The following is a 25,441-nucleotide window of genomic DNA, read 5'->3' as shown; positions in this document are numbered from 1 at the left end:
ATTACGGGATCCAATTGTTGTGTAGTTGCCCAGTGTACAAAACGCTTCCACTTACTAGTGTAAATCTTTGTAGTGGAAGCCTTATGAGAAGCCACTAAAATATTTTGAACCGCAGGGGAAAGAAGATCAGACCTGACTAAGAAGGGAAGCGGAGCAGCCAAGCTGCTAGTCTGAGGGAGAGAAGCGACGGGTGGGGAGCCCCTGACGAGTGGGTCAGTAGATCCGGCTCCGGGTCCAGGATTCCCGAATTTGGTGTGCTTGAAGAAAGGGAAACCAAATTTGACGAGGCCAGAATGGGGCAATGAGGATTATTGTCCTGTCCAGGTTGTTGGCTTTCTGTAGAAATTTTGCAATCAGAGGAATAGGAGGAAAGGCGTACAGGAGGCCCGGGGGCCAATCGTGAACCAGAGCATCCCTGGGGACTTCCCCTGGAGGGAGTAATAGGAAAAATAGCTTCTGCATTTGGAGTTCATTGGAGACACAAACAGATCGCAGCAAGGCTGGCCCCACTTGCGAAAAATTTTCTTCGCAATTGATAGTTTGAGGGACCACTCGTGAGATAACAGGATGGCTCTGCTCAACCTGTCCGCTATGACTTTGGATAACCCCGGGATGTGCGTTGCTATCAGAAAGCGACCCGTGGACTCTGCCCATTGCCAAATTCTCATGGCCTCTCTGCATAGTTGATAAGACTTGGTTCCCCCTTGTTTGTTTATGTACCAGACTACGGACATGTTGTCCGACTGAACTGCAATGGTCCCTAGAGGAAGAAGGGGAGAAAACTGTTGCAACGCTAGAAACACTGCCCTCATCTCTAGAACATTGATGTGCAGATTGTACTCCAATTTGGTCCATTCGCCTTGGACTGTCTGTCCCTGAAAGATGCCCCCCCACCCTATCAGGGAAGCGTCCGTGGTCACCGTAGCTGTCGGCGTGGGTAGCACAAATGGTCGTCCACCGGAGAGATTGCAAGTCTGAAGCCACCAAGACAGGTGCGATTTGCAGATGTTCGTGATGTGAATTTCGTGTGTCAGGGGTAACTGTTGGAACGACCATTGTGCAAACAGTAGCCATTGAAGAACTCTCATGTGCAGTCTTCCCAAAGGTATCGCAATGAGGGAAGCTGCCATGAGACCCAAAACTTTCAGAACCAGTTTTGCCGGGGATTTTTTGGACAACAGGAGAAGAGATATACGGTTTTGTAGGGAGGCTATTCTTTCTGGAGGAAGCCTTAGGATTAAGCAACGCGTATCCAATTCTGCTCCTATGAATGAGATATGCTGTGACGGCTGCAATACAGATTTGTCAAAATTTACGGATATTCCGAGATGAACACAGAGTTGTAGTGTGTAATCCCTGGCCTGAATCAGTCGACGCTCGGTGGTGGCAGAAAGGAGCCAGTCGTCCAGATACGGAAACACCTGGAATCCCAGGTGTCTCAGGTGAGACGCTACCACTGCCATACATTTGGTGAAAACCCTGGGGGCTGAGGTCAGACCAAAGGGCAGGGCTCGAAACTGAAAGTGACTGGCTCCCAGCCGGAAGCGCAAGTGATCCCTGGACGCCCTGGCCATTTTGATGTGGTAGTACGCGTCCTTTAGATCTATTGAGCACATCCAGTCGTCCTTCTGTAAGAATGGAAGGATCGATTGAAGCGTGACCATCCGGAACTTTTCTTTCTTGACGAAGGTATTGAGTTTGCTTAGGTCCAGAATTGGCCTCCAGTCCCCTGTCTTTTTTGGAACTAAAAAGAACCTTGAGTAAGTTCCGAATCCTCTTTGGTCCACCGGGACTGGTTGGATGACTTTTTTCTAGCAGCTTTGAAATTTCTATAGCTGCAGGGTCTCGCAGATGGGGCGGTACATCTGGGAGTCTTTTCTGTGGAAATGGGGGCAATAGGAAAGGAATTTTGTAACCTCTGGTAACAATGCTTTTTACCCAATTGTCCGATGTAAGACTTTGCCAGGCCTGAGGATATAAAGCTAAGCGACCCCCGACTGCCTCCAGAGCAGGACAGTCGGGTCTCCTCTCAGGAGTGCTGGAAAGGTTTCCCGGGGAGTGTATCCCTGTCACCTTGGTTTTGCGGACCCCCTCTGCCGCCAGGGCGACGTCTTCCACCTCTGCCCCCTCCTCTGCCTCTAGAGGGGGCATCACCCTGTGTGCCTGGGAAAGAGCCTTGGGGTTTTCAAAACCACATTTTTCCACCACGTTGCCCTTTGGGGTATGGTCTGGATGGGGTGGAAAAACGGACTCCGACAGCAGACAGAGTCTTTCCCTCTTGCTCACACCGGGTAAGGGTCTCCTTTACTTTTGGGCCAAAGAGAGTGGCACCGTCAAATGGGGCGTTAGTAAAGGAAGACTTGAAGGCTTCCGCAAAGGAACATAAGCGCATCCAGGATTGTCTACGAAGAGCAATCGCTGAAGCCGCAGCCCTACTCGATCCTTCGGCTGCATATGAAATCAGCCTCATGGACGAGTTCACAATAGAGGTAAGGGTATTGAGTTGTGCTGAAACTTTCTCAGAGACAGCAGCATCTGTAGTACCCTGGAGGGTATCTCCCAACTCTTTGATTAGATCCCTCTGTAACAGTGTGAAATGGGTCAAATAGTTCAGGGATCGCATGGAAAAAGCTGCTGAACTAAGAATGCGCTTCCCATACCTGTCCATAGTCCTAGAATCTCTGTTAGGCGGATGGACAGATGAGGAAGATTCAGACATCTCCTTTTTAGTGGCCGCTGCCACCACCATAGCGTCCACTGGAACTCCCTTTGTGAGATCAGCCTTGTCTTGAGGGGCAGTAATATATTTATTTATTAGGCTTTCTAGGGACTGGCTCCACTGTGTCAGGTGTCTCCCACGCCCTTCGAGCAATCGGTTCCATCAACTCATCGAAGGGCGGAGTGACCCAGGAGGAGGAAGGGCGAGCACCGAATGCCTTCAGCAAGACTGACTCATCCTCAGAAGGGGGTAGGGCTTGCCAATCACCTCTCTGTTTTAGGATCTCCAGGATGTCAGAAAAGGAGACATCCTCTGAGGGTGATTTTTGGGGACCCTTCTGACTCATCTAAGTCAGTATCCGATGTCAAGGATTCTTGTGGAGAATCCAAGTGTCTCCTCTTACACAACCTTTTCCTCGGAACTTCCTCGGGGGGGGGGGGCATCCGATGAAGCCTCCGAGGAAGAAAGGGCACCCTCTGGGAGCGGCTGAGACACCGGTGCTCGACGCTTTGATGTAGCCATGGGTGCAGAGGAGGATAACGGACCCTTATGGGAAGGAGAAGCTGTTTCTGCTGAAATGGTTGAGTCGACAACACCTTCCTCACGAGGTCGAAGGCCCCCGGGTCCAGAGTCGAGGAATCCCTCGGATCCGAAGAAAGTGGAGGAATCCCCGAGACGGGAACAGAGGGCATCGACCCAGAGGACGGAGCAGAGTCGATCCGAGCCGAGGCTCCGAGAGGGAGAGTCTGAACCGAAACGTCGGTCCGACTCTCGGTCCCCGAACCAAGGATGGATGTTCGGCTCCGCGATTCCGGTAATGGGTCTGTCGGAGTCGAGGTGAACGGTGCGGACAGAGAGAAGGACGGTTCCGGCACCGAGGGCTCCACAATCATCAGATCAGCCTCTCCCGGCTCCGAAGACTGAAAAGGTCTCGGAGGAGGAACAGATGGAGATAAGGGAAGGCCTTCATGTCTCGACACCAACTGGGAGGAGACCGAGATGAGTTTGGACAAGGCCGTATTCTCCATTAATTTCTGCACCACGCGGTCTACATTGGTGTCAGAGAGGGGCCTAGAAGAAAGCGTCGAAGGAATCGAAGACGGAGCCGACCTCAAGAGCACAGGAGGTGGAAGCTCCGTCACCGGTTCCAAGACTCGAGGCTTGGTAACTGACAAAAGTTCAACACTCGGCCCCGAGGTCTGTGGAACCAGTGAGCGAACCTTAAATGAAGAGCTCGGAGCCGATGACATGGGCTCCGATGTCTTCGATTCCTTCGAGGATTTAGATGTCTGGTCAGATGCATCCAGAGCCTCTTGGAATGCAGGCTTCAAAAGGCCTCTATCCATAAGTTTCCTGCGCCTATCTGTCATGACCCTTCCACTGAAAGAATGACAGATGGAGCATGACCCTTCCACTGAAAGAATGACAGATGGAGCAGTCTTCTTGCAGATGGAGAGGGCCAAGACAGTAGACGCCGGAACTATGATTGTCTGTGACAGACATCTTCTGTCCACATTGGCACCGTTTGAAGCCCGATTTAGCTTTTTCAGACATGGTAATCAAATCCAAAAAGTTAAACAGTGCACAGACTTGAACAGTAATAGCCAAAAATAAAGTCAAATCCAGTAATACATGTCAAATCCGGTAGATAGTCAAATCCAGTAGTTTTATAGGATATAAAGTTTAAAGGGGTGGGGTAGGCCCCGAGGGAACTAACTTAATATAAGTATATAAAAGTTATATACGTAATCGAGAAAGCCCTCGACTCACTACACACACACACACAGTACAACTTTAAAGTAAACTAGAAGAAAAATTATCCAAAAATTATTAGATAAAAGTAATTTTAGCTTTCAGGTGGTCCGAGCTCATCAAAAATGATGCGAACATTGCAGCGGCAAACTAGATCGGAGGTAAAGGCAGAGGGGGATTGTGGGAGATAGGTTGGTCTCGAGCTTCTTCTTGATGCAGAGCTTTGCAAAGCGGCCGACACTGAGCCGAGGATCGGCTCCGAACCCAGGTGTAAGAACAAACGGCGAGATTGAACACTCTCACATTAAGCGATAAACAAACACCAAAATACGCTGAAACACACCCGTATAATAGCAAAGCTTTCATGTACAAACCCTTTATCAATACTCATACAGGTTACAAATAAAATCAAACATTTAAATAGAAGCCAACAAAGCACATGACCAGCAGCCAAGGATCATGTGATGAAAATGTGTTTAAAAAATATATACATAAACTTTAAAATACAATTATTTCAGTACTGAATGTTGTAATTTCACTAATATAGGCTTTAGTGTGACAGCAACATTCAAACCAGGCATCTTGTCAGCTGAAAGTCTTAAAATCCATTCAAATTCTTTTAAATCTAATAAATTGTTAATGTCGCACCCCTCATGGATACACACACTATCAATAACGCAAAATCTAAACTTGTGTTGATTGCCACATAAGGATATATGCCTATATAAGGCATTCCTATCATTCCCTCTCCGTATCTCAGACTTATGTTCAATGATACGGTCTTTTAATCTTCTCGTAGTCTTACCTACGTAAAAACATTGGCAAGACGTGCATGTAGCTAAATATATCACATTAGTTGAAATGCATGTTGCCATGAGATTAAACTTGTATATAATCCCACTTACCGGATGCTTAAAGTCTAAGCTGTTTTCTTTATCTATTATATCAGGGCAGCAACTACAGTTGAGACATTTTAAGGTTCCATATGCATTAATATTATTCACTTCAGTTGAATTTTTAAAATCCTTGTAACCAAGCTTACATTTAAAATTTGCCATGTTTTTATAAGAAAAAAGTGGTCTGTCTCCAATAATGGATTTAATTTCACTGGATGCCAATAAAACAACCCATTTTTTTCTTTATAATGTTCCTTACAAACCTAGTCATACAACTAAAAGTAGTAACATATCTTAGGGTATCACGATTTCCATGTGCTACAATATTTTCATTCTGGTGTTCATCCATAAGAAATAAAGGTTTTAAACCTAAATGCCTATTATTTATAGTATCCATTTTAGCTGTTTCTAATACACTGTCTGGATAACCACTATTTCTAAATTCATTAATGGTTTCATCCAGCTGCGACATGAAGAGACTATCATTCGTGTTAAGTCTACATATTCTATTAAATTGTGATTTAACTATACCATTAAAAACATGTGATGCATGCTGGTATAGTGAACATACCTGCATGCATTTACCACTTTTTTATGTACTGTGGTATACATTACGTTATCCTGTATCCCTATTTTAAGATCTAAAAAATTAATGAACACATCAGAAAATTCTATTTTAAACTTTAAGAAAGTAGTGGATTCATTCAAAAAGTGTACAAACTGTAACAAATCAACATCACCTTTCCATATGAGGAAACAATCGTCCACAAACCGTTGATAAAATAATATATTATTGACATATGGACTAGTGTCATTTACGACAAACTTCTTTTCCCATATAAAAAGTACCAAGTTTGCATACGTGTTAGCTACGGGCGTACCCATAGCAACACCAGTATTTTGCATATAAAATTGACTATCAAATAAAAAAACATTATTATTCAAAACTAGGTTTAATAATAAACAATGTTTCAATATCCCTTGTTACAAACGTAGAAGAGTTATTTAAAAACTCACAAATTGATTCTATCCCAAACTCATTAGGTATAACTGTAAACAAGGACGTTATAGCTAAAGTTACCAGTAAAAGCCTCCTGTTCTGCACTACATCCTTGCCCATATTATTATACCATACTCTTAGTTTTCTAATAAAATCTGGTGTATCTTTCAAGATGGTGTCACATTTTTCTAATAAAGGCTGCAACCTTCTATGTAAATAGACTGAAACAGGTTCAGTCAACCACCCCTTCCCAGAAACAATAGGTCTCATTGGTGGTTGAGATAGTGACTTGTGAATCTTAGGTAAACCATATAATTGTGGGACGACTGGGCAAGGAACAGTAAAAAAATGAAATAAGTCAAGTGTTGTATCATTAGAAAGTTGCAAGTCATAAATTGTCATATTGACCATACTTGTACGCTTTCACATCAGCATGCACAATAGTTTTAAAAGCATCAGCATCATCCTACAATTTCAAAACTGTATTCTGATAATCTACCCTATTCATAATTACAATAGCCCCTCCCTTATCTGCCTGCTTGATCACAATATCTTTACTTTGCAGATTCAAAAGGGCTGTGTATTCCTCATAACTTAAATTATATGTTTTACTAACAGCATTATTTTTATTTTCATACAAGATTCGTAAGTCCCTCTCACATAAATCATGGAAAGCAATTACTACTGGGGGGTTCACAGGTACAAAAGTACTACGCCTTTTACAAATACCAACATCATAGAAATCATTATTAAACATAAGTTTTAAGCTTAGATTCCTAACAAACTGTTTCAGCTCAATCAAAGCTCCCACAATATTGTCCTTTGAAGAAGGAATGAAGCTGAACCCTTTTTGTAACAGGGAATAATGCACTTTGTCTAAGCACAAATCAGTTAAATTTGAAGTACCTTGTGTAATTTCCAGTTGTTTCACAGTACAATTTTTATCCAGCAAGCTTGGAACACACACCAAATTTATCTCATTGCTTATAGTACGTGCATTTGCTGTGTTAACACAATCCAAACAGTTAAATAAAGAAGAAACATGAGCATTAGTGTGCTCTACTTGCGTGACATTTTTACTTGTTTCTGTGGGCTGTTGTATTTGCGTTTGCTCACATTTACTAACTGCTTAGTCGGTTGTCTTCCCCTCGATATAGAATGGCCCCTCACTGTTTCAGGTTGCTCTAATACAAAACGCTTTTGAAATATACTTGCAACTGTTTTGTTAGATAATTTATTAGTCTGTTTGGTAATTCCATCTGGATGGGGAGAGGCACAAGCAACATTCACTGCAACTGAAGCACCAACTTCTCTAATGCTTGCTGAAGTGGGCGTGTCATTAGTTGTTTCTAGTCTTTTATCAACTTGTATACTACAAGCTGCAGTTTCATTTAAAGGTGTAGTAGGAAAATCATCCAAAGTGTCTAAGGAGGCTTTCTGTCTATTCTGAGAACTAGTAAAGTTTCTTAATGTAGTCTGTTCTCTTGGCCAAGAAAAAATTTTATTATTTTGAAAGTCTCCCAAATCACGTAGTAACTTACGTTTTTTTGTAGCTTGTATTCGTTCTTCCACTCGATCCAGCATCTGCTGGTAAGACCCATTTAATGAGGTGAAACAAACAGCATTAAGAATATTATCTTCTAACCCAATGATTTCTTCCTTCAGCTGTTTTTCATAAGAAATCATTCATAAGGTTAATGTAGTCCAAGCTGAGTTTTATGTTCATTTGATCCAGAAAGAAATCATTCATAAGGTTCATGTAGTCCAAGCTGAGTTTTATGTTCATTTGTTGTCACTTTCTCAACAGCTCTGGATAAGTATTTCCATATGAGAGCATTTTCAGAACTCTTAGCCCTCTGGGAACAACACCTTTATCCAAATAAGCCAGAAAACTAAAACGCTGCCATTGCAAGCGTTTAAATATACCCACTTTTCTCTCCAACAACAAATTCTTGTTAAAATCTTCCACATGGCTCAATTCCATTTGTTCAGGTAATTCAAGATTTGTAGCAACATTTGTAGAAAAAACTTTTAGGAGAGGATTACTCATTATCCAGCAGCAACTTTAAAGAACTCATGATGCTGCTAGAGTGGCTGCTATGGCTTCAGAAATGCTTTTAATGGTATAGTTAAATCACAATTTAATAGAATATGTAGACTTAACACGAATTATAGTCTCTTCACGTCGCAGCTGGATGAAACCATTAATGAATTTAGAAATAGTGGTTATCCAGACAGTGCATTAGAAACAGCTAAAATGGATACTATAAATAATAGGCATTTAGGTTTAAAACCTTTATTTCTTATGGATGAACACCAGAATGAAAATATTGTAGCACATGGAAATCGTGATACCCTAAGATATGTTACTACTTTTAGTTGTATGACTAGGTTTGTAAGGAACATTATAAAGAAAAATTGGGTTGTTTTATTGGCATCCAGTGAAATTAAATCCATTATTGGTGACAGACCACTTTTTTCTTATAAAAACATGGCAAATTTTAAATGTAAGCTTGGTTACAAGGATTTTAAAAATTCAACTGAAGTGAATAATATTAATGCATATGGAACCTTAAAATGTCTCAACTGTAGTTGCTGCCCTGATATAATAGATAAAGAAAACAGCTTAGACTTTAAGCATCCGGTAAGTGGGATTATATACAAGTTTAATCTCATGGCAACATGCATTTCAACTAATGTGATATATTTAGCTACATGCACGTCTTGCCAATGTTTTTACGTAGGTAAGACTACGAGAAGATTAAAAGACCGTATCATTGAACATAAGTCTGAGATACGGAGAGGGAATGATAGGAATGCCTTATATAGGCATATATCCTTATGTGGCAATCAACACAAGTTTAGATTTCACGTTATTGATAGTGTGTGTATCCATGAGGGGGGGGGGCGACATTAACAATTTATTAGATTTAAAAGAATTTGAATGGATTTCAAGACTTTCAGCTGACAAGATGCCTGGTTTGAATGTTGCTGTCACACTAAAGCCTATATTAGTGAAATTATAACGTTCAGTACTGAAATAATTGTATTTTAAAGTTTATGTATATATTTTTTAAACACATTTTCATCACATGATCCTTGGCTGCTGGTCATGTGCTTTGTTTGCTTCTATTTAAATGTTTAATTTTATTTGTAACCTGTATGAGTATTGATAAAGGGTTTGTACCTGAAAGCTTTGCTATTATACGGGTGTGTTTCAGTGTATTTTGGTGTTTGTTTATCTGGAGCATAGAATCCCCATGTTTGTGATTATCAGGTCCAGTATGTTTTCCCCTCTTGTGGGAGTGGTAACAAGTTTTTCCATAGCATTTGAGTTTATAAATTCTAGGAACCTTTGAGCTAGGGTGTTGGAGCTAGAGTAATGTTCCCAGTCTATGTTTGGGTAGTTGAAGTCGCCCAATATAATGGTGTTTGGAGAGATCTTCATATTTTCCAGTGTTCTCAGGAAGGCCGAGTGAGATTCCTGGGTTTGGGAGGGTGGTCTGTAGCAGGCTATAAACTGGAAGGCAGTTTTACCCACGGTTAGTTGCACATGGATAGTCTCTGATGCTTTGTGCTGTGCCACCAACCTGGAGGTGTGGGTATCTTTGACGAATATTGATACTCCCCCTCCTTTTCTGGTTTGGTCCAAGTTTTGGGGCCGAAAAGCATGGTATGAGGTATAACCTGGTAGTGCTGGGGTGCTCTCGGGAGCCTTGAACCAGGTTTCTGTTACTGCACAGATATCGATGTTCTCCATGCTAATGAGGCCATGAACCCTAGGGCTTGCAGTATTTTTCTTGCAGACAGCTGGGTTTTGGTGGCCATTTGTTTGAAGTAGTTTGTCAAATAGACAGTTTTTTCTGGAGTGAGAAAAGCCATCTGGGAAGTTGTGTTCAAGCTTGCTCCCAGGAATACAATTTTTTGACTGGGCACCAGTTGTGATTTCTTTTCGTTGGTGTACCCCAATGAAGTTAGGAGTCTTTTTACAAATGCCAGGTGCTTAAGTAGCAATTCCTGACTGTTTGCCTGAATCAGGCAATTGGCCAAGTATGGGAAACTTTGGATATTCCTCTGCCTGCAGTATGCAATGGCTGAAGCTAGGCACTTTCTGAATACTCTGGGCACAGTAGATAAGCCAAAGGGAAAAGCAGAGAACGTAAATATTTCACGTCTAGGGTGACTAACCAGGCATCCTTGGCTAGCACAGGGAGAAGCTGTTGCAGGGTAAGCATTTTGAATTTTGGGACCACCAAAAAGGTGTTGAGAATTGATAGATCCAGGATTGGTCGCCAAGAGCCCTCTTTACTGGGCACCAGGAACAGTCTGGAGTAGAAACCCTGTCCTCTTTGTTCTACTGGAACAGTTTGAATAGCCCTGATATTGAGCAGGGAAAGTACTTGTCTGCCCATTGGTTTGGAGGAAGGTCTGGAAACCCGCTTGGGGTTGGAAGTGAATGGAAGTAGAATCTGCATCCCTGGGATACAATGTTTAGAACCCATCGGTCCTGAGTAATGGACATCCAGTTTTTTGCATGCAGGGCGGGTTTTCCTCCTAGGGGTGCAAGTAATTGGGCAGGTCTGGGAAGGATAACTGAAAAGTCATTGTGAACATTTTCCATAAGGGGGTGGCTTACCGCTCCCTGTTTTTGAGGTGGGAGCACTCCATTGTTTACATCACTGCATACCTGGTCTGTTCCACCTGGGTTTGGACTGAAGGCCTGGAAGGGGCTGGAAAGGACCACTTTTTAGAAGGCCAATGCCTACTGAATCTAAGTGGCTGCACCTGTAAGAATTCTTTGACAGTTTGCATAGATTTAGCTTTTTCTTCCATCTTTTTAAGATCATCTGCTTTGGTGCCAAACAAACGTTCCTGATTTAAAGGAGTGTCTAGTTATTTTGATTTGACATGATCTGGCAAGATTTGTTCCTTTAGCCAAGCATGCTTTCTCAGTACAGACCCAGTGACTGCAGCCCTGCAAGATGCTTCTAGGGCATCAAAGCCACACTGCAAAGTCTGCTTACTAACTTGGTTTGCAGAATGCATTAACTCTTGCAAATCTTTACTTTCTGCACAATCTGGAAGTAACACCATTTACTGTTCAATTAGTTCAATATGTTGCTGGTACTTCAACATGTGAAACTGGCAATTCAATGCCCTGATGGCAAGAGTTGCAGAGGTATATACCTTCTTAACCTATCTGTCTAAAGCTCTGGAATCCCTGTCTGAAGGGGTAGGTTTTTGGCTGTAATGGCCTTAATGCCTTTAGGTCCCTGGGAAATGGTTTCTGAATCCGCAGTAGGGTCCTTTGAGAAATTTGTGAGAATCAGGTACTCTGTAGTACCTGCCAGGTTTTCTAGGGGCCAGTGGTAAAGTGTCTGGAGTAAGACTGGATTCCATGAAGACATCATCTACAATATCCAGGACAGGGGGTATAGCTAGAGGCCTGTGCTGAGGCAACTCAAAATTCTTTGGGTCTCTTTTTGGACTGAGGGTAGTCCTGGCATGCCCAGCAGAAATGCTCTCAAAGTATGCAAGGTTTCACCAAAAGAAAAATCCTCTGGAGGGGAGGCAGAGGGAATGGATTCCTCTGCATTTAAATCCTCATAGGTTGAGAAGGGTATGTCCTGGTAATCAGAAGGGTCAGAGTCATCAGACTCCTGGTCTGTAGAATCAGGATGAAACTCAATTCTTTGTCTTTTAGCAGGGGAAGGCTGGCTTCCCCTAATTAGGGTAATAAGGTCTTCAGACATTCAAAGCATTTGTTTTTGTGGCATGGGAGCTGGAGCATGCACTTTGGTCGTCAGTTTTCTAGGCGTAGTGCATACTCTGGGCCTGAGAAACTGTAGTTTTAGCTAAAAACAAAGTTGTCAGTTTAATGCCAACATCAGTAGGTCAGAATACACCCTCAGACGCCAGTGCCTGCACAGCGGCTCCAGACCCATCCAAAGTAGAGACATCCACAGGTTCCATAGTCGAAGCATCTCGCGGCATACCAAACTCTGAATGGGTCTCAGCAGAAGCCTGCGAATCTGTAGAAGCGGGCATCAGGGGCTGCAAAGGCGCCTCACTGAATACCTGTGGACTGGAGACTAGCTTAACTGAAGCGTCGTCTGCAGTTTTGGACCTATGTGGTCAGTCTCAGTCTATCTTTACGTTTTTTCAGAAGATTGGTAGTCGGATGGCTTATAGAAAGCCATTTCGGAATATGGAGAATGAGAGAGAAAGAATTTAGCGACAAAGACAGACTATGAATGGTTCAGGCGTTAAACAAGGCACAAAACCGACAGCAAGGGACGTTGTGGTCTGGGCCTAAACAGGTGCTGCAGTAAGAATTAAAATCTCTGAGGTATTTGCTTTCCACAGGCAAGACAATTGTTAACTTTTTCTGACATCGGTTAGAGCAAAAAAAAAAAAAAGGATCCCCAACGGGGTACTTAGCTTTAGACGACTTCAGGTTTGAAACTTGAAAAATGAAAATTTCAGGTAGCGGCTGACTGGCACTTGTGAACTGCTTCTGCTTTGAGCTCCTTCTCGGCAAGAAAGACTGATGTAATGGCGACGGCTGCATGTTTTATACCCCTGACGACCTGACGTCACGGAAGAGGCGACAGCATCTGATGCAGAAATCCCAAGACTGGTATTCGGGCCAACTGAGGGCTACCTGCAGGCAGATAACCCAAGTGTGATGACTGCAACAGTGAAACGCAAAGAACATTGGATAATTCTGGAAGTTTGTTGCAGGAGGTCCATAAGAGGGGGGTCTGAATGTCCTGCAAGTCAGGCATACATCTCCCCTCAAAAGCCAGTATGAGAAAGAATACAGGGATAGGGCCTTGAAGTGGTCTGCATAGGACATGTTACTTATGCCCTGTAGTCTTAGTGAGTAAACTTTGTAGACATTCCAGTTGTTTATGTACCTAACCAGGCATATACAAGGGGGCATTGTACTCAATGATAGGTCTGATGCATGCCGAACACAGTGGAAAAAATGACTTTCTTGGACTTGGATGCCATATCTTTGTTCATAGGTAGGTACTAGGCTATCGCCCTGAGGCCTATACAAGCCCAGCCAAAAAGGTACCCTGGCTTTTGCCACCCAAGAAAATTTTCCTGTGCCACTGTCGACCAGAGCCACAGAGGTGATCCCCAGGGTGAATTTCCTATTTCCCATCCAATCATCAAGATTTTTCTTGAAGAGTGCTAATGAGGAGCTTTGTTTGATATAGATAGGTAGTTTATTTCAGAGTATGTGAAGTCTCTGGGACAGGAATCTATCCCTTCGGCATGTTCTGTTTATTGTGGTGACAAGGTTTAGGTCCCTACAGCGTGTAGCTCGGAAGGATTGGGATTTCTTTAAGTGGAGCATGTCCAACAGGTCTGGGTTTGACATAGCCTTGTATGTTAGGCAGAGATCACCTCTGAGTATGCGATATGCGACTGGAGTTTTTTTTTTTTTTTAGACTGTCTACGTAGGGCATCTGTTTGAGGCCGGTAATCCTCTTTGTGAGGCATTTCTGCGGCCTTTCTAGTTGTTGTAGATGTCTTATGAGGTACATATTAAAAGGGGCGTTGTATTCTATAATGGGTCTAATAAGTGATGAGTAGAGGGGAACAATGATCTTTTTTCTGGATGAGAAACCTTTTGTGATGAGGTGTGCCACGTAGGACTTCCTGACTACTGTGGCGATGTGATTATCAAAGGAGAGATTACTGTCCACCTGTGTACCAAGGTCTCTTACCGCACTTTCGGTGTTAAGTATACTACCGCCTATGTTGTAGTTCATGGGTACAGAGTTTTTACCAAAGGGGATGACAATGCACTTTTTGGCATTGAGCTTGAGGCCATGGCTTTGACACTAGGCATCTGTGTCTGAGGCCCTTTTGTAGGATGTCCACATCGTTAGGAGTTTCGATTATGGCTCCTAGTTTGCAGTCATCTGTGAACTTCGTTAGTCAAAGACCTTCTGTGTTAGCCTGTACTTCAGAGAAGTAGATACCAAACAGGAGAGGACCCAGGACTGAACCCTGTGGTACTCCACTTGTCACTGGTCTGAATTCGGATTTGGAGTCTGCTACTTTCACAGTGTGGGTTCCGTCATTGAGCCAGTTGGCAACCCACTTTGTGACATAGGGATTTATACCTAGGTTAGTGAGTATCTATAATTGCAGAGTAGGGGATGGTGTCGAAAGCCTTGACAATATCTAGATAGGCTGTGTGACCTACCTTACCCTTGTCTACGGCTTTGGTGACTGCTTCAAAGTCGTCTATCAGGTTTAGGAGACATGATCTGCCTTTTACAAACCTGAACTGGGTGGGATCCAGAGTTTGGAGATTACCAATGTCTTTGTTTATAAGTTCCAAGATAATACGTTCTAGAATTGTTTACAAGTTACGCAACATAAAATGATTTCCTCGCCACTGTAGATACGTGATGACCAAAGGCTAGAGTACTGTGTGTCCCCAAGTCCCAGACTACTGGGTCAACTCTAAGGGGTGTGTTGTCAATATAACAATTACCAGAGGTAGAGGACTTCCCAAAGGATATTATGCATTTCTTGGAATTTAGTTTTAGTCCATGGCTCCATACCAGTTGTTTGAGTCAGCCACTCTTGAACATTTCTGTCAGTGTGAGATTCAATGACCGCTTCTAATTTCCAATCTGCAAATTCAGTCAGCCAGAGACCACTGACATTGGCCTTGACGTCTGAAAAGTAAATGCCAAAAAGGAGCGGTCCAAGGACTGATCCCTGAGGGACTCCAATTGTGACTGTCCTCTTTGTAGAGGTGGACTCCCCAATTCTAACTTCCTGGGTCCTGTCTGTGAGCCAGTTGGCTATCCACTAGGTGACATACGGGTTTGTACCCAACAAAACATTTAAAATATATACAAAAAAAGTTTTTAGTAAAAACATTCATAATATAATATATACAGACTTCTAAAATTTAAATTATCAATAAAAATAAATAAAACAATATTACAGATTTTAGATTAAGTGGCCTCAGTTTTGTTAAGATGATACACTGTTTAGAGATATCATAGAATTCTATGGCTGTAAACAAAGTTTCAGTCAAGGCACAGATGTCTACATTCTCCCGAGTGAGGAGGGTGTGAAGAGCATGCATTTTTTTGTTTAGGCTCCAAGCATTGAGCAGTAACACCTTACAGTTGCTTGCAGACTTTTTCACTATGTTGGTAGTTTTATCTTTTTACATTGCCTAAAAAGGGCTCTAATGGGGTAGTTAAAGTTTTAGCTAATATCCGAAATCTTAAGAGGGACAGGTGCAGTCATCCCTGTCAAAGCAACATGGTCTTTTGACTATGTCCTCCCATGCTGACATCCTGGAGTGACATCAGAAACTAAACCAATTATTAAAATCAGTCACTTTACATTCATACGGTGGCATCACCCTTGGTGAAGGTAGAATGCTACTAAATGCAAGGCTCTTGTCTAACACAAATTATGAGAGATCCTTTTTTCATATAGTCCAGTTAGGTACGTCTCAGGTCATTTACACACAAATGGCCTATGACAGAATCATACAACTTGAAAGTCCATGTCATATTGCAGATCCTAGCTCCAGATAGGCAACTAACCATTATATTCTCCCGGTGAGTGCAGCATCTGTGTTACACAATGGAGTCCCCAATGTCAACAGTATTATGTTAAGTACATGCCTGCCTTATGGCCTTTGTTTCAGAGGACCACTGGATGCAAGGTTACATGAGATGTTTGGTGGTGCGTTTTAGTGATTGCTGTGGAGCAGTACTGCAATTTGGTAGCTTTGGAAGTCTTAGATTTGGGGAGGGTTCTTTTACGTGCCTCAGTATAAGAATGTGTGTGTGGAAAACAATGAATGAGGGATGTAGTGTGGGATTCTTATCAACCTTGTTTGTATGTAAGATTTTTTCCTGCAAGGAAGTTGTGTATTTACATCTCTCACATACCATGTTTTCTTTGATGATTAACTGGTTATGTGAGAATATGGGACAATTACATTGCCTTAGGATACACTAATCCGCTAAAATGGCCAAAAAGACATTTGGAAATTGCATATCCATGTTGTCTGGTCCTGTAATAAGGTAGGCTGTTTAGGACTAAGGATTTTACTGACAGGGGTCTTCCTGGGTAATTTCTGGGTTCATGGTAAGTTATTATATGGAGTGCTAGGATATGGTATTGCTATTCAATGCACAAGTTAGCTGCACTAAGCTTATTTCCTCAATTCCTCACTGTTAAAAAGGATTCAGACCCAATCCTAACTTTATAGGGAAAAGTTACTGTATAGGAGTTTGCTACTATACAGGGCACTGTGACCTGCTGCTGCCTGACAGACAGCTCAGGGCAAACTTACCTGATTTATAGCAGGAAAAAAGGTTGAAACTGACACCTATGCCCTCTAACCAATAAGCAAATCACACTTTGAGCTTTCTGTAGTGCTTATCCACTCAAACAGCCCTAGTAGACACCTTCTGCCACAAGATGGATGACCAGGAATTTCTTAATGTAAAAAAACAGAGCAAAAGTGGCTCTCATGCAGATTAAACAAACTGCCACCAAACTACTAAGTCCCTAGCTAGTTCATCCTGTGCAAGATGAGTTAGAGAGACACACAACTAGAAAAGTCAAACAGAGAAATTACTTTTTGCCACAAAATTAAATAAACGCCGTAAAAATGCTTAAAAACATCAGTGATCACCATATAAATCAAATGCAAGTGCAGTAAATGTGCTGTGCTTTGGATGAGATGTTAAATCAAGGCCCCATTCTGCTTGGGTTAGTGGTAAAAGATCCCACAGCACCTACTGTACTGTTAGGAATGGTCTATGCCTGGCTTAAAGGCATCCATAAACTCCACACTTCTGAATTTCTTACATATTCCTAAGTCAGAGTACCAGAAGTACAAGGTCTATGAACCTGAATTTTGTCAGTGACTTAAACAGAACATGCTGGAGAGACAAATGTCTATCCCAGAGACGGCCTCTCCTATGAAACGGGTTTCTCATCTATGTGAAGCAGAGTTTGTCTTTTACTCAGTTTAACTGCAACTTAGACCAGTTGATGGGAAATAGGAACATGCCGTTGTACTATATTTCAAGAGCCTTTACATGTTAGGTTATTGTAATTTTACATTTACATTAATTTACGTGGAGACCCTTTTTATAGGTACACTGTTTAGGCTAGATGCACATGATTATGCTCCGTTCTACTATGTCATGTTTGTTCTACATAGTGTTATACTGTTCAGTATTTGGAGTGGTTTTTTAAATTTTGATTTTTGTGCCAAGATTATATATATTTTTATAAATGTGAGTGGATTGATTGATTGTTTAATTGGGAATTGTATGAGTACTTAAAAACATCTTGCTGGGTGTGTTTTTTGTGACTCTGATGAAACCAGTTTACCTGGTGAAAGCGCTCAGTCGGTGTGCTTATTTGGAATAGACGCTGCTACTTTATATTTATATTCATCTCTGGTCTGTGCCTTATTGTCAGCTCCGCTCACGCTGTGGTCGACTTTTCTACTTTTTTCTATGTGGATTCCTGTATTGGAGTTGGTGTTCTGATTCATTTACACAGTAGGTTGACTCAGTGTTTTGTGGCGTTGGCATGGTGAGACCAGAATATGGAAGGCATTCTCAAGGAGCTTACAGCGGTATTGGGCAAATTGATTCGTGCATATGAAGGGGAGAGGAGTAGTAATGAAGACACTCCAGTTAACAGTCCTACGGAGACACAAGTAGAATTGTACACTATGCACTCACCAAACGACATCACACCAGGGCAAAGGGTGAATCCAACTGCTACATACAGTGGTGTCGTTGGGAGGAATCAGACTGGATCTAGTGCTTTAAATGCTGCTGCGGCTGCTCCTTTAGGTTCAACGAACAACACTACCCAGCAACGTAACCTTGCTTTCTGGTTTGAGGCCCCAGAATTGAGCGTGCAATTGGATTCGTTCACGAGTGACCAGAGGGGCGATGGTTATCAACCGGCTCTTACGCTTAGAGAACAAAATTTTAAATATGAGAAACTCTGTATCAAATATAGAGCAGTTCAACTTGATAGTTTGTTCTTGTCTAAACCGAGGGACTTGAAGCAAGTACCGAAGGGTCTACGCATATGGAAATTACCCACAGGGGTCGACCCTGGGTCGGAGGCTTACAAGGAATTAATTGAACTGTACCAGACAACAGGTATGGAGTTACTTGATGTGATTTTACGCAACAATGACACTAAACTTAAGCAGCTACGTGACGAGATTGTCAGGCTTGATTCTAGTATCACTAATGACTTATTGTTTTTTCAACACCAAAATCACTTTGAGAAAGTCATTAAAAATGTTGAAATTTTTGTCAAAAAGAATACCAATACTAAAAACAAGAAACTGGCTGGAGATTGTGTTGATTACAAAAACATGGCTGCTTATCCACCAGGGCGTAATGCAACTAGTTTTCCAACTAGGACATACGCTAGGGTTGACTCCAGTACTTCTAATAGAGACTTTATCGATGATGGTCAGGACCAAGACATTTTTTTTAGAGGAACCAGTAATGCCTCGGAGGTCAGAAAGACTACAGAACAAGGGGCAGCATTACGGCAAATTTCAACAATAGAGTCCCAAGGAGGAGGGGGATGAATTACCATTAGAACTTTCTACCCCTGACTTTATTGTTGATTTTGAAGTGTGTAAGAATTTAGATGTTTTGTTTGTTCCTGATAGTATTCACGATCACACTGTTCATGACGAGTGTATAACCGGGGGGGGGGGGGGGTCTGTGATTATGACAACACCACTGAATTACTTTCATTTTCCAGTATCTCTAATGATGTTTTGTTTATTCCTGACAGTGTTCATGACCATGTTGTTTATGATGACTGTGGTATGGGGGGGGTCGGCGACCATGATAAATCTATTACAGTACTTCCATCACTACGTAGTTTTAATGACAGTCACGGATCACGGTTTGGCAAGTGAGTATGTACATGATTCTTTGTGTCTTATGAGTAAAGATGTTGTTGACAGCAGTTGTGTCCCTGCACCATTGGGTTCCAATTGTCTGGAATTTACGGAGGTTAACACTCTGGTTAACTTGGCCCAAGAGATGTGCAGTAGTGATGGGTGTGATGTCAGTTTAAACACAAAAGAAGTTAACAACGTGATTACAGTCCCAGTTGGGGGGATGAAGCATACCATTATTAAGGAAATGGGATTTATTATTTACAATTATACCGATCTTGTGCTTACTGAATCCCATTTTAAGTTGTTTAGTAAAGGTGATAAATTTGTGCCAAGTTACAATATTGACACTACACAGTTATTAAAAAGTTTCAAACTGTTTGTGAGGGAACTTAATTTGAAGTCACACTTTCATTCAGCTTGTCCAGGTGCAAACACTCAAGACAAAGGGCAGAAAAACATAATACTCAAGACGAAAAGTATTTTCATGCCACTTCCCAACAAGGAACTTAACATTTTTGATAACATGGTTGAGTACGAATTGAGGAGAATTTGTGCACGAAAAGCTAGGTATATTGACAATTTGACTAAAAATGAAAGAACTACTCTTAATGAATTCACTTCATCTAGGCAGTATAGATGCATGAGACCAGACAAGGGTGGGGGGATGGTCATCATGCATAACATTGATTAAACTGGCCAAATTATGAAAATATTAAGTGATGACAACACATACAGTAGGGTTTCTATGCACGAGGTGAATTTGGCATATCAGAAAATTGATTTATATTTACTGGATGCTTTGTACCAAGGTGTGATTAATGAGGTTGAGTTCAATTACCTTGTAGTGAAGTTCCCTAATATGCCAAAATTTTTTGGTATGCCTAAGGTGCACAAGGGAACTGAGCTTTTACAGTTTCAGCCCATTGTCTCTGCCAAGGGTTCGAAGACTGAACCATTGGCAGCTTTTGTTGACATGTATTGTAAAGAAAGCCCTAACAGATGCAGGGCATATATTGAAGGACTCTTGGCATTGTCTTGAGAGATTTAATTCGGTTGATTATTCTGAACTGGGCAATTTTGGTTTTTTGACCATTGATGTCATTAATTTGTTCTCTGTAATTCCACATCTTTTGTTCTCTGTAATTCCACATCTTAAGGGCCTAGAACTTTTTTATGATAGTTTATTTTCCAGCTCGAATTTTGATTTGGAAAAACTGGAGATCTGTTGTGGGTTGATGGAGTTAGTTTTAAACAACAATTTCCTAACATTTGAAGGAGAAATGTACAAACAGCTGACTGGGGTAGCAATGGGGGCTCGGTGTGCCCCAGTTTTTGCTAATCTGGTGCTCCTGGCGTGGGAAAAAGAGAATATTTTTGATTCTAGATTTTCTGAAAATATTTTACTTTACAACAGATACCTTGACGATTTGTTAATTCTTTGGAAAGGTGATGAATCGAGTGTTGGAGAATTTATTGTATATTTAAACAATACTTCTAGGTTCCTTAAATTTACGTACAATTGGAGTTATGATTGTGCCAACTATTTGGACATCAAGATCTCCAAAAGTAGTACAGGGTTTACTAGCAACATTTATAGGAAGCCCAGTTATGCCAATTCCATGTTACACTTTTCTAGTTGCCACCCGATGCACCAAAGGAAAGGTTTGGTGAAGGGCCAAATGGTCCGCTTATCAAGATTGATAAGTGATGACATAACATTCAAAAAAGAGATATACACCCTTATTGGTCTATTTCTTGAAAGGGGTTATCCAATGGCATTGTTAACCAAAACCAGAAAAAAGAGGTGTATAGAAAGAGGAAAAGTAAATACTTACCAATTTTGAAAATTAAGGGTACAGTGTCCTCTGCTGTCAATTTTAACAATGACACAACAGATAATAGTACTGTTGTGACCGGTCCAACTTTTGTATTAAAATACAATGATGTTTCGCCTGAAATATGTGCAAGCTTGAGGGATCTATGGGATTACTTTTTGAGCATTGACACGAGAGCAATTTTGGGTGATGCACCTGCCATTGTTTACAGTAGGGGGCGCAATTTGAAGGATATATTAGAAAGGAACAATGATGGTTTTAGGCGATCCTTTATGGGTAAATGTGGATGTTGCAAATGGTGTAGGTACATAGCTGAAGGTTCCTATTTGGTGGTAGCTGGTTTTGGACGTACTATTGCGTGTCCTGGACGGTGCAATTGTGTCACGAAAAATTGTTTCTACATAGCTTCTTGTATGTCATGCGAAGCATTTTATGTGGGCATGACTACGAGGAGTTTGAAGGAAAGGATTAGGGAGCATTACGGCTCCATCAGAAGAGGGGATGAACACAATGCCCTCTTTACATTCCAAGGTGTGTTGCAATTTTAAAAATTTTTTATTCTTTATAGTTGATAGAACAAAGTCAAGTTACCATGGTGATGTTAACAACTTTGTAGCCCTTCGTGAAATGGAGTGGCAGATTAGATTGAACGCCACAAAATTTCCGGGGATTAATGAAGGTATTTCTTTAAAACCCCTATTGAAATACAGGGCAAATTTCATTTAATATTATTTACTTGACTTTGTTACTTTAGTCATTTTTTATATATTTAAATATTGTGTTGGGTTATTTGTGCATATTATAGAGTATTTAAATATGCACTTATGGAACATGCCGTTGTACTATATTTCAAGAGCCTTTACATGTTAGGTTACTGTAATTTTACATTTACATTAATTTACGTGGAGACCCTTTTTATAGGTACACTGTTTAGGCTAGATGCACATGATTATGCTCCGTTCTACTATGTCATGTTTGTTCTACATAGTGTTATACTGTTCAGTATTTGGAGTGGTTTTTTAAATTTTGATTTTTGTGTCAAGATTATATATATTTTTATAAATGTGAGTGGATTGATTGATTGTTTAATTGGGAATTGTATGAGTACTTAAAAACATCTTGCTGGGTGTGTTTTTTGTGACTCTGATGAAACCAGTTTACCTGGTGAAAGCGCTCAGTCGGTGTGCTTATTTGGAACAGACGCTGCTACTCTATATTTATATTCATCTCTGGTCTGTGCCTTATTGTCAGCTCCGCTCACACTGTGGTCGACTTTTCTACTTTTTTCTAAATAGGAAATTTACACCAGGCCTGGCATCCATGTCCCTTTTGGACAGAGGTAGCCTATAGATGCCTGGCTCTCAATGTCCTTTTCAGACAGAGGACATCATTATTCTTTTGGGAAAACTTGGCTAGGCTCAGAAAGGCCCCTGGGTCGTCAGCCTAGCAACCTATGAATCCATGGGGTCAGGGTGTTACTTCAACCTCGACAATGACAATCTAGAACCAAAGATTACACTGCCAGGAAGCTAGCCCTGCCACAGTTGTCCTTGCACATCATACACACACCCACACGCGGTCAATTTAGAGGTCCAATCCACCTATTGTATGTCTTTGGAATGTGGAAGGAAACCAGAGCACCTAGAGAAACCCAAATGAACACAGGAAGGATGTGTAGACTCTGCACAGAAAGCACTCCAACCAAGAATCGAACCAGTGAACCTCTTCCTGTGGGGCAACAACAGTATCCACTGCATCACCCACTTCCCAATTGGTAGTTCAGTGGTAGAATTCTTGCCTCCCAAGTGTTAAAACAAAACAAAATAAAATGTTCAGACCAAAATGTTACCAGTGCCAAGCATGATTGCTTTACAAATTTGAGCTTATTATTTTAAATATGCTAAAATAATCTTAGAATATACGAGTGGAGAAATGGTACTTTCCAGACGTAACTTTCACAATTTCTCTTTTAAGTCTAACTATGAAGGCACTTACCGTTTCACTAGGTTGCAGTATAGAAGCTAGAAAACAAAAAATAAAAGTTAGTGCATAAACTACCCAAATAGAAATTCAGTGACTAAATGACTGTGAAATACATCTGCCAAATGCATACATTACAAGGTACTAGACCTACAAATGCAATTAGACCAACATCATTCAACTACTACTACAAAAATTAAATGACCAGCAACTCTCAAGTAAACTGGTCATAGGTTCATAGGCTCATAAGAGATTACAAGGCTAATGTCTTAGGGCCCTTAAAAGCTTAACCAATATAACACGATTTTACCCAAAATATGGTCCCTAGGGGCAAGAAGATGGCATGGATTTGCACATGTGCATTGAGCATCTTACAGACTGTCCTTGTTCATAAGGGATGCTGGCAATATTCCAGGTCCCAGGTGTGAATTTGCGATTTGAAGAGGGCCAGGGAAGGACTCTGCTTAATAAGACTAAGAAGCCTGTTCCAAAGAAGGGGCAATTTTTGAGACACATCTGTCTCTCCAGCATGCTTTGTTTGGGTTGATGACTAAGTTTAGATCCCTAGATCTGGTGACCCTTGTGCTGTTTGACTTGCAGATGTGTAGCAGCTCCATCAGACCTGGATTTCTGAATGCCATGCAAGTCAGGTATAGGGCACCACTTCACAGTAGGTAGGACACAGAGTAAAGGGATAGGGCTTTTAGGTTATACATACAGTTCATGTTGTTAACACCCTGTATTTTGTGAGGTACCTCTGAGGTCGCTCCAGCTGTTGCAAGTGCCTAGTCATGTACATATCAAATGGTGCACTGCACTCTGAGGGACAAGTACAGTAGAACTATAATTTCTTTGGATCTGGATGCCATACCTTTACTTATAAGTTGTGGCTCATAAAAGGATTGCTTTACCACCGTGGATGTCACAGTTCAGGCTACTATCTGTGTACCTAGATCTCTCACCTCCAAGTCTACGCTAAGGGGTGTGCTATTGATACTGTAATTTGCAGGGGTATTTGATTTTCCAAAAGGTATATTGATTTTTTTGCATTTAATTTTAGGCCATGGTTTTGATACCAATCATTTGTCTGATCTAGACCCTCCTGAAGGATATCTACCATCACTAGGGGAGTCAATAACTGCCCACCCACTTGCAGGCATCAGTAAAACTGTCATCCAGAGTCCTTCCACATTTGTCTTGACTTCAGACAAGTATATTCTGAAAAGGAGTGGTGCCAGTACTGAGCCCTGTGGCACATCACTACTGACTGACCTATTGCTGGATCTGGGTTCACCCACTTTAAACACGTGTCCCGTCTATGAGGCAATAGGCTATCCATTTGGTGACTGATTTATGCCCAGTTTTGCGAGTTTATTTATAATAGAGTAGGGAATTGTGTCAAATGCCTTGGCCAGGTCAAGGTAGGCGGTATGTACTGTTTTACCCTCATTCATGGCCTTTATGACTTTCAACACAATCCTCCAGATTCAGTAGGCATGACTTTTTCTTGACAAAGCTGAATTGGGATTGGGTCCAGTGTTTGGAGGTCTCCTATGTCATTATCAGGTCCATGACTATTCTTTCCATTCAAGACAAGTCACACGTACAGGTCTGTAATTTCCTGGGTCAGCAGATAGTTTCCCTTTATGCAGAGGGATGACTGTTGCTGTCCTCCACTCTACTGGGACAAAGCCAGTCCAGAGACAGTGGTTAACTTGAGATCCTAATAGGCCTGATAAACACTTCAAATTCCAACTTTTCCATTCTGTACAGCAAGAACACTTCTTGAGCTAAGAATCCAGCCTCGGCCTTCCCATTATGTGCAGGAACAAATCTAAGCATACAGCCCTTACCACTTTATTAGTACAGTAAGGGAGGGGATTATATCTAAAACTGCAGCCCTAACCACCAGATTAGTACAGTAAAAAAGAGGGTTATTGTCATGAAAGGAGATGCTGCCAGCCCAGCTATCTGGAATTTTGTAAATAATTATATCTCATTTGTGAATATCAACATGATTCATATGCTTGGGTTACAAATGTATTAGAAAGAATAGTTGTGTAAAATCTTACCATAACCATATATGTCCTTCTCTTCCATGTTGCAGTATTTATATTGTGGGATTTCCAGGCCTCAGGTGACCAGACATCAGCTCCTATACAAAAGCTTAAGCCTGGCTGCCATAGGTGCATGGTACATCACACGTAGGGCCATAAACCAGAGTATAAATGTGACGTCGGCACGCACAGAACTTGAAGCCCAGAGAAGAGACTATAAGGCCAAGGAAAAGCA

The 25,441-nt window shown here is 41.6% G+C and overlaps 1 protein-coding gene across 3 annotated transcripts in view; it reads right to left on the bottom strand.

The window, feature by feature from the left end:
• The window catches only part of CCHR2.PART1H1orf159 (chromosome chr2.part1 C1orf159 homolog), a 603,467-nt gene that overhangs the window by 81,257 nt on the left and 496,769 nt on the right, over nt 1-25,441 (bottom strand). For all 3 annotated transcript variants that reach the window (XM_044063076.1, XM_044063078.1, XM_044063077.1), the window contains one exon: nt 23,165-23,190. In XM_044063076.1, coding sequence (XP_043919011.1) covers nt 23,165-23,190 — 26 coding nt within the window. The remainder of the gene's footprint in view (nt 1-23,164; nt 23,191-25,441) is intronic.

The sequence above is a fragment of the Protopterus annectens genome, chromosome 2.part1 (assembly GCF_019279795.1).
Source record: "Protopterus annectens isolate FY-2018-M chromosome 2.part1, PAN1.0, whole genome shotgun sequence".
Taxonomy (NCBI): domain Eukaryota; kingdom Metazoa; phylum Chordata; order Ceratodontiformes; family Protopteridae; genus Protopterus; species Protopterus annectens.
Note: the sequence above shows the minus strand (reverse complement) of the source record. Positions and strands in the feature narration are given on the sequence as shown.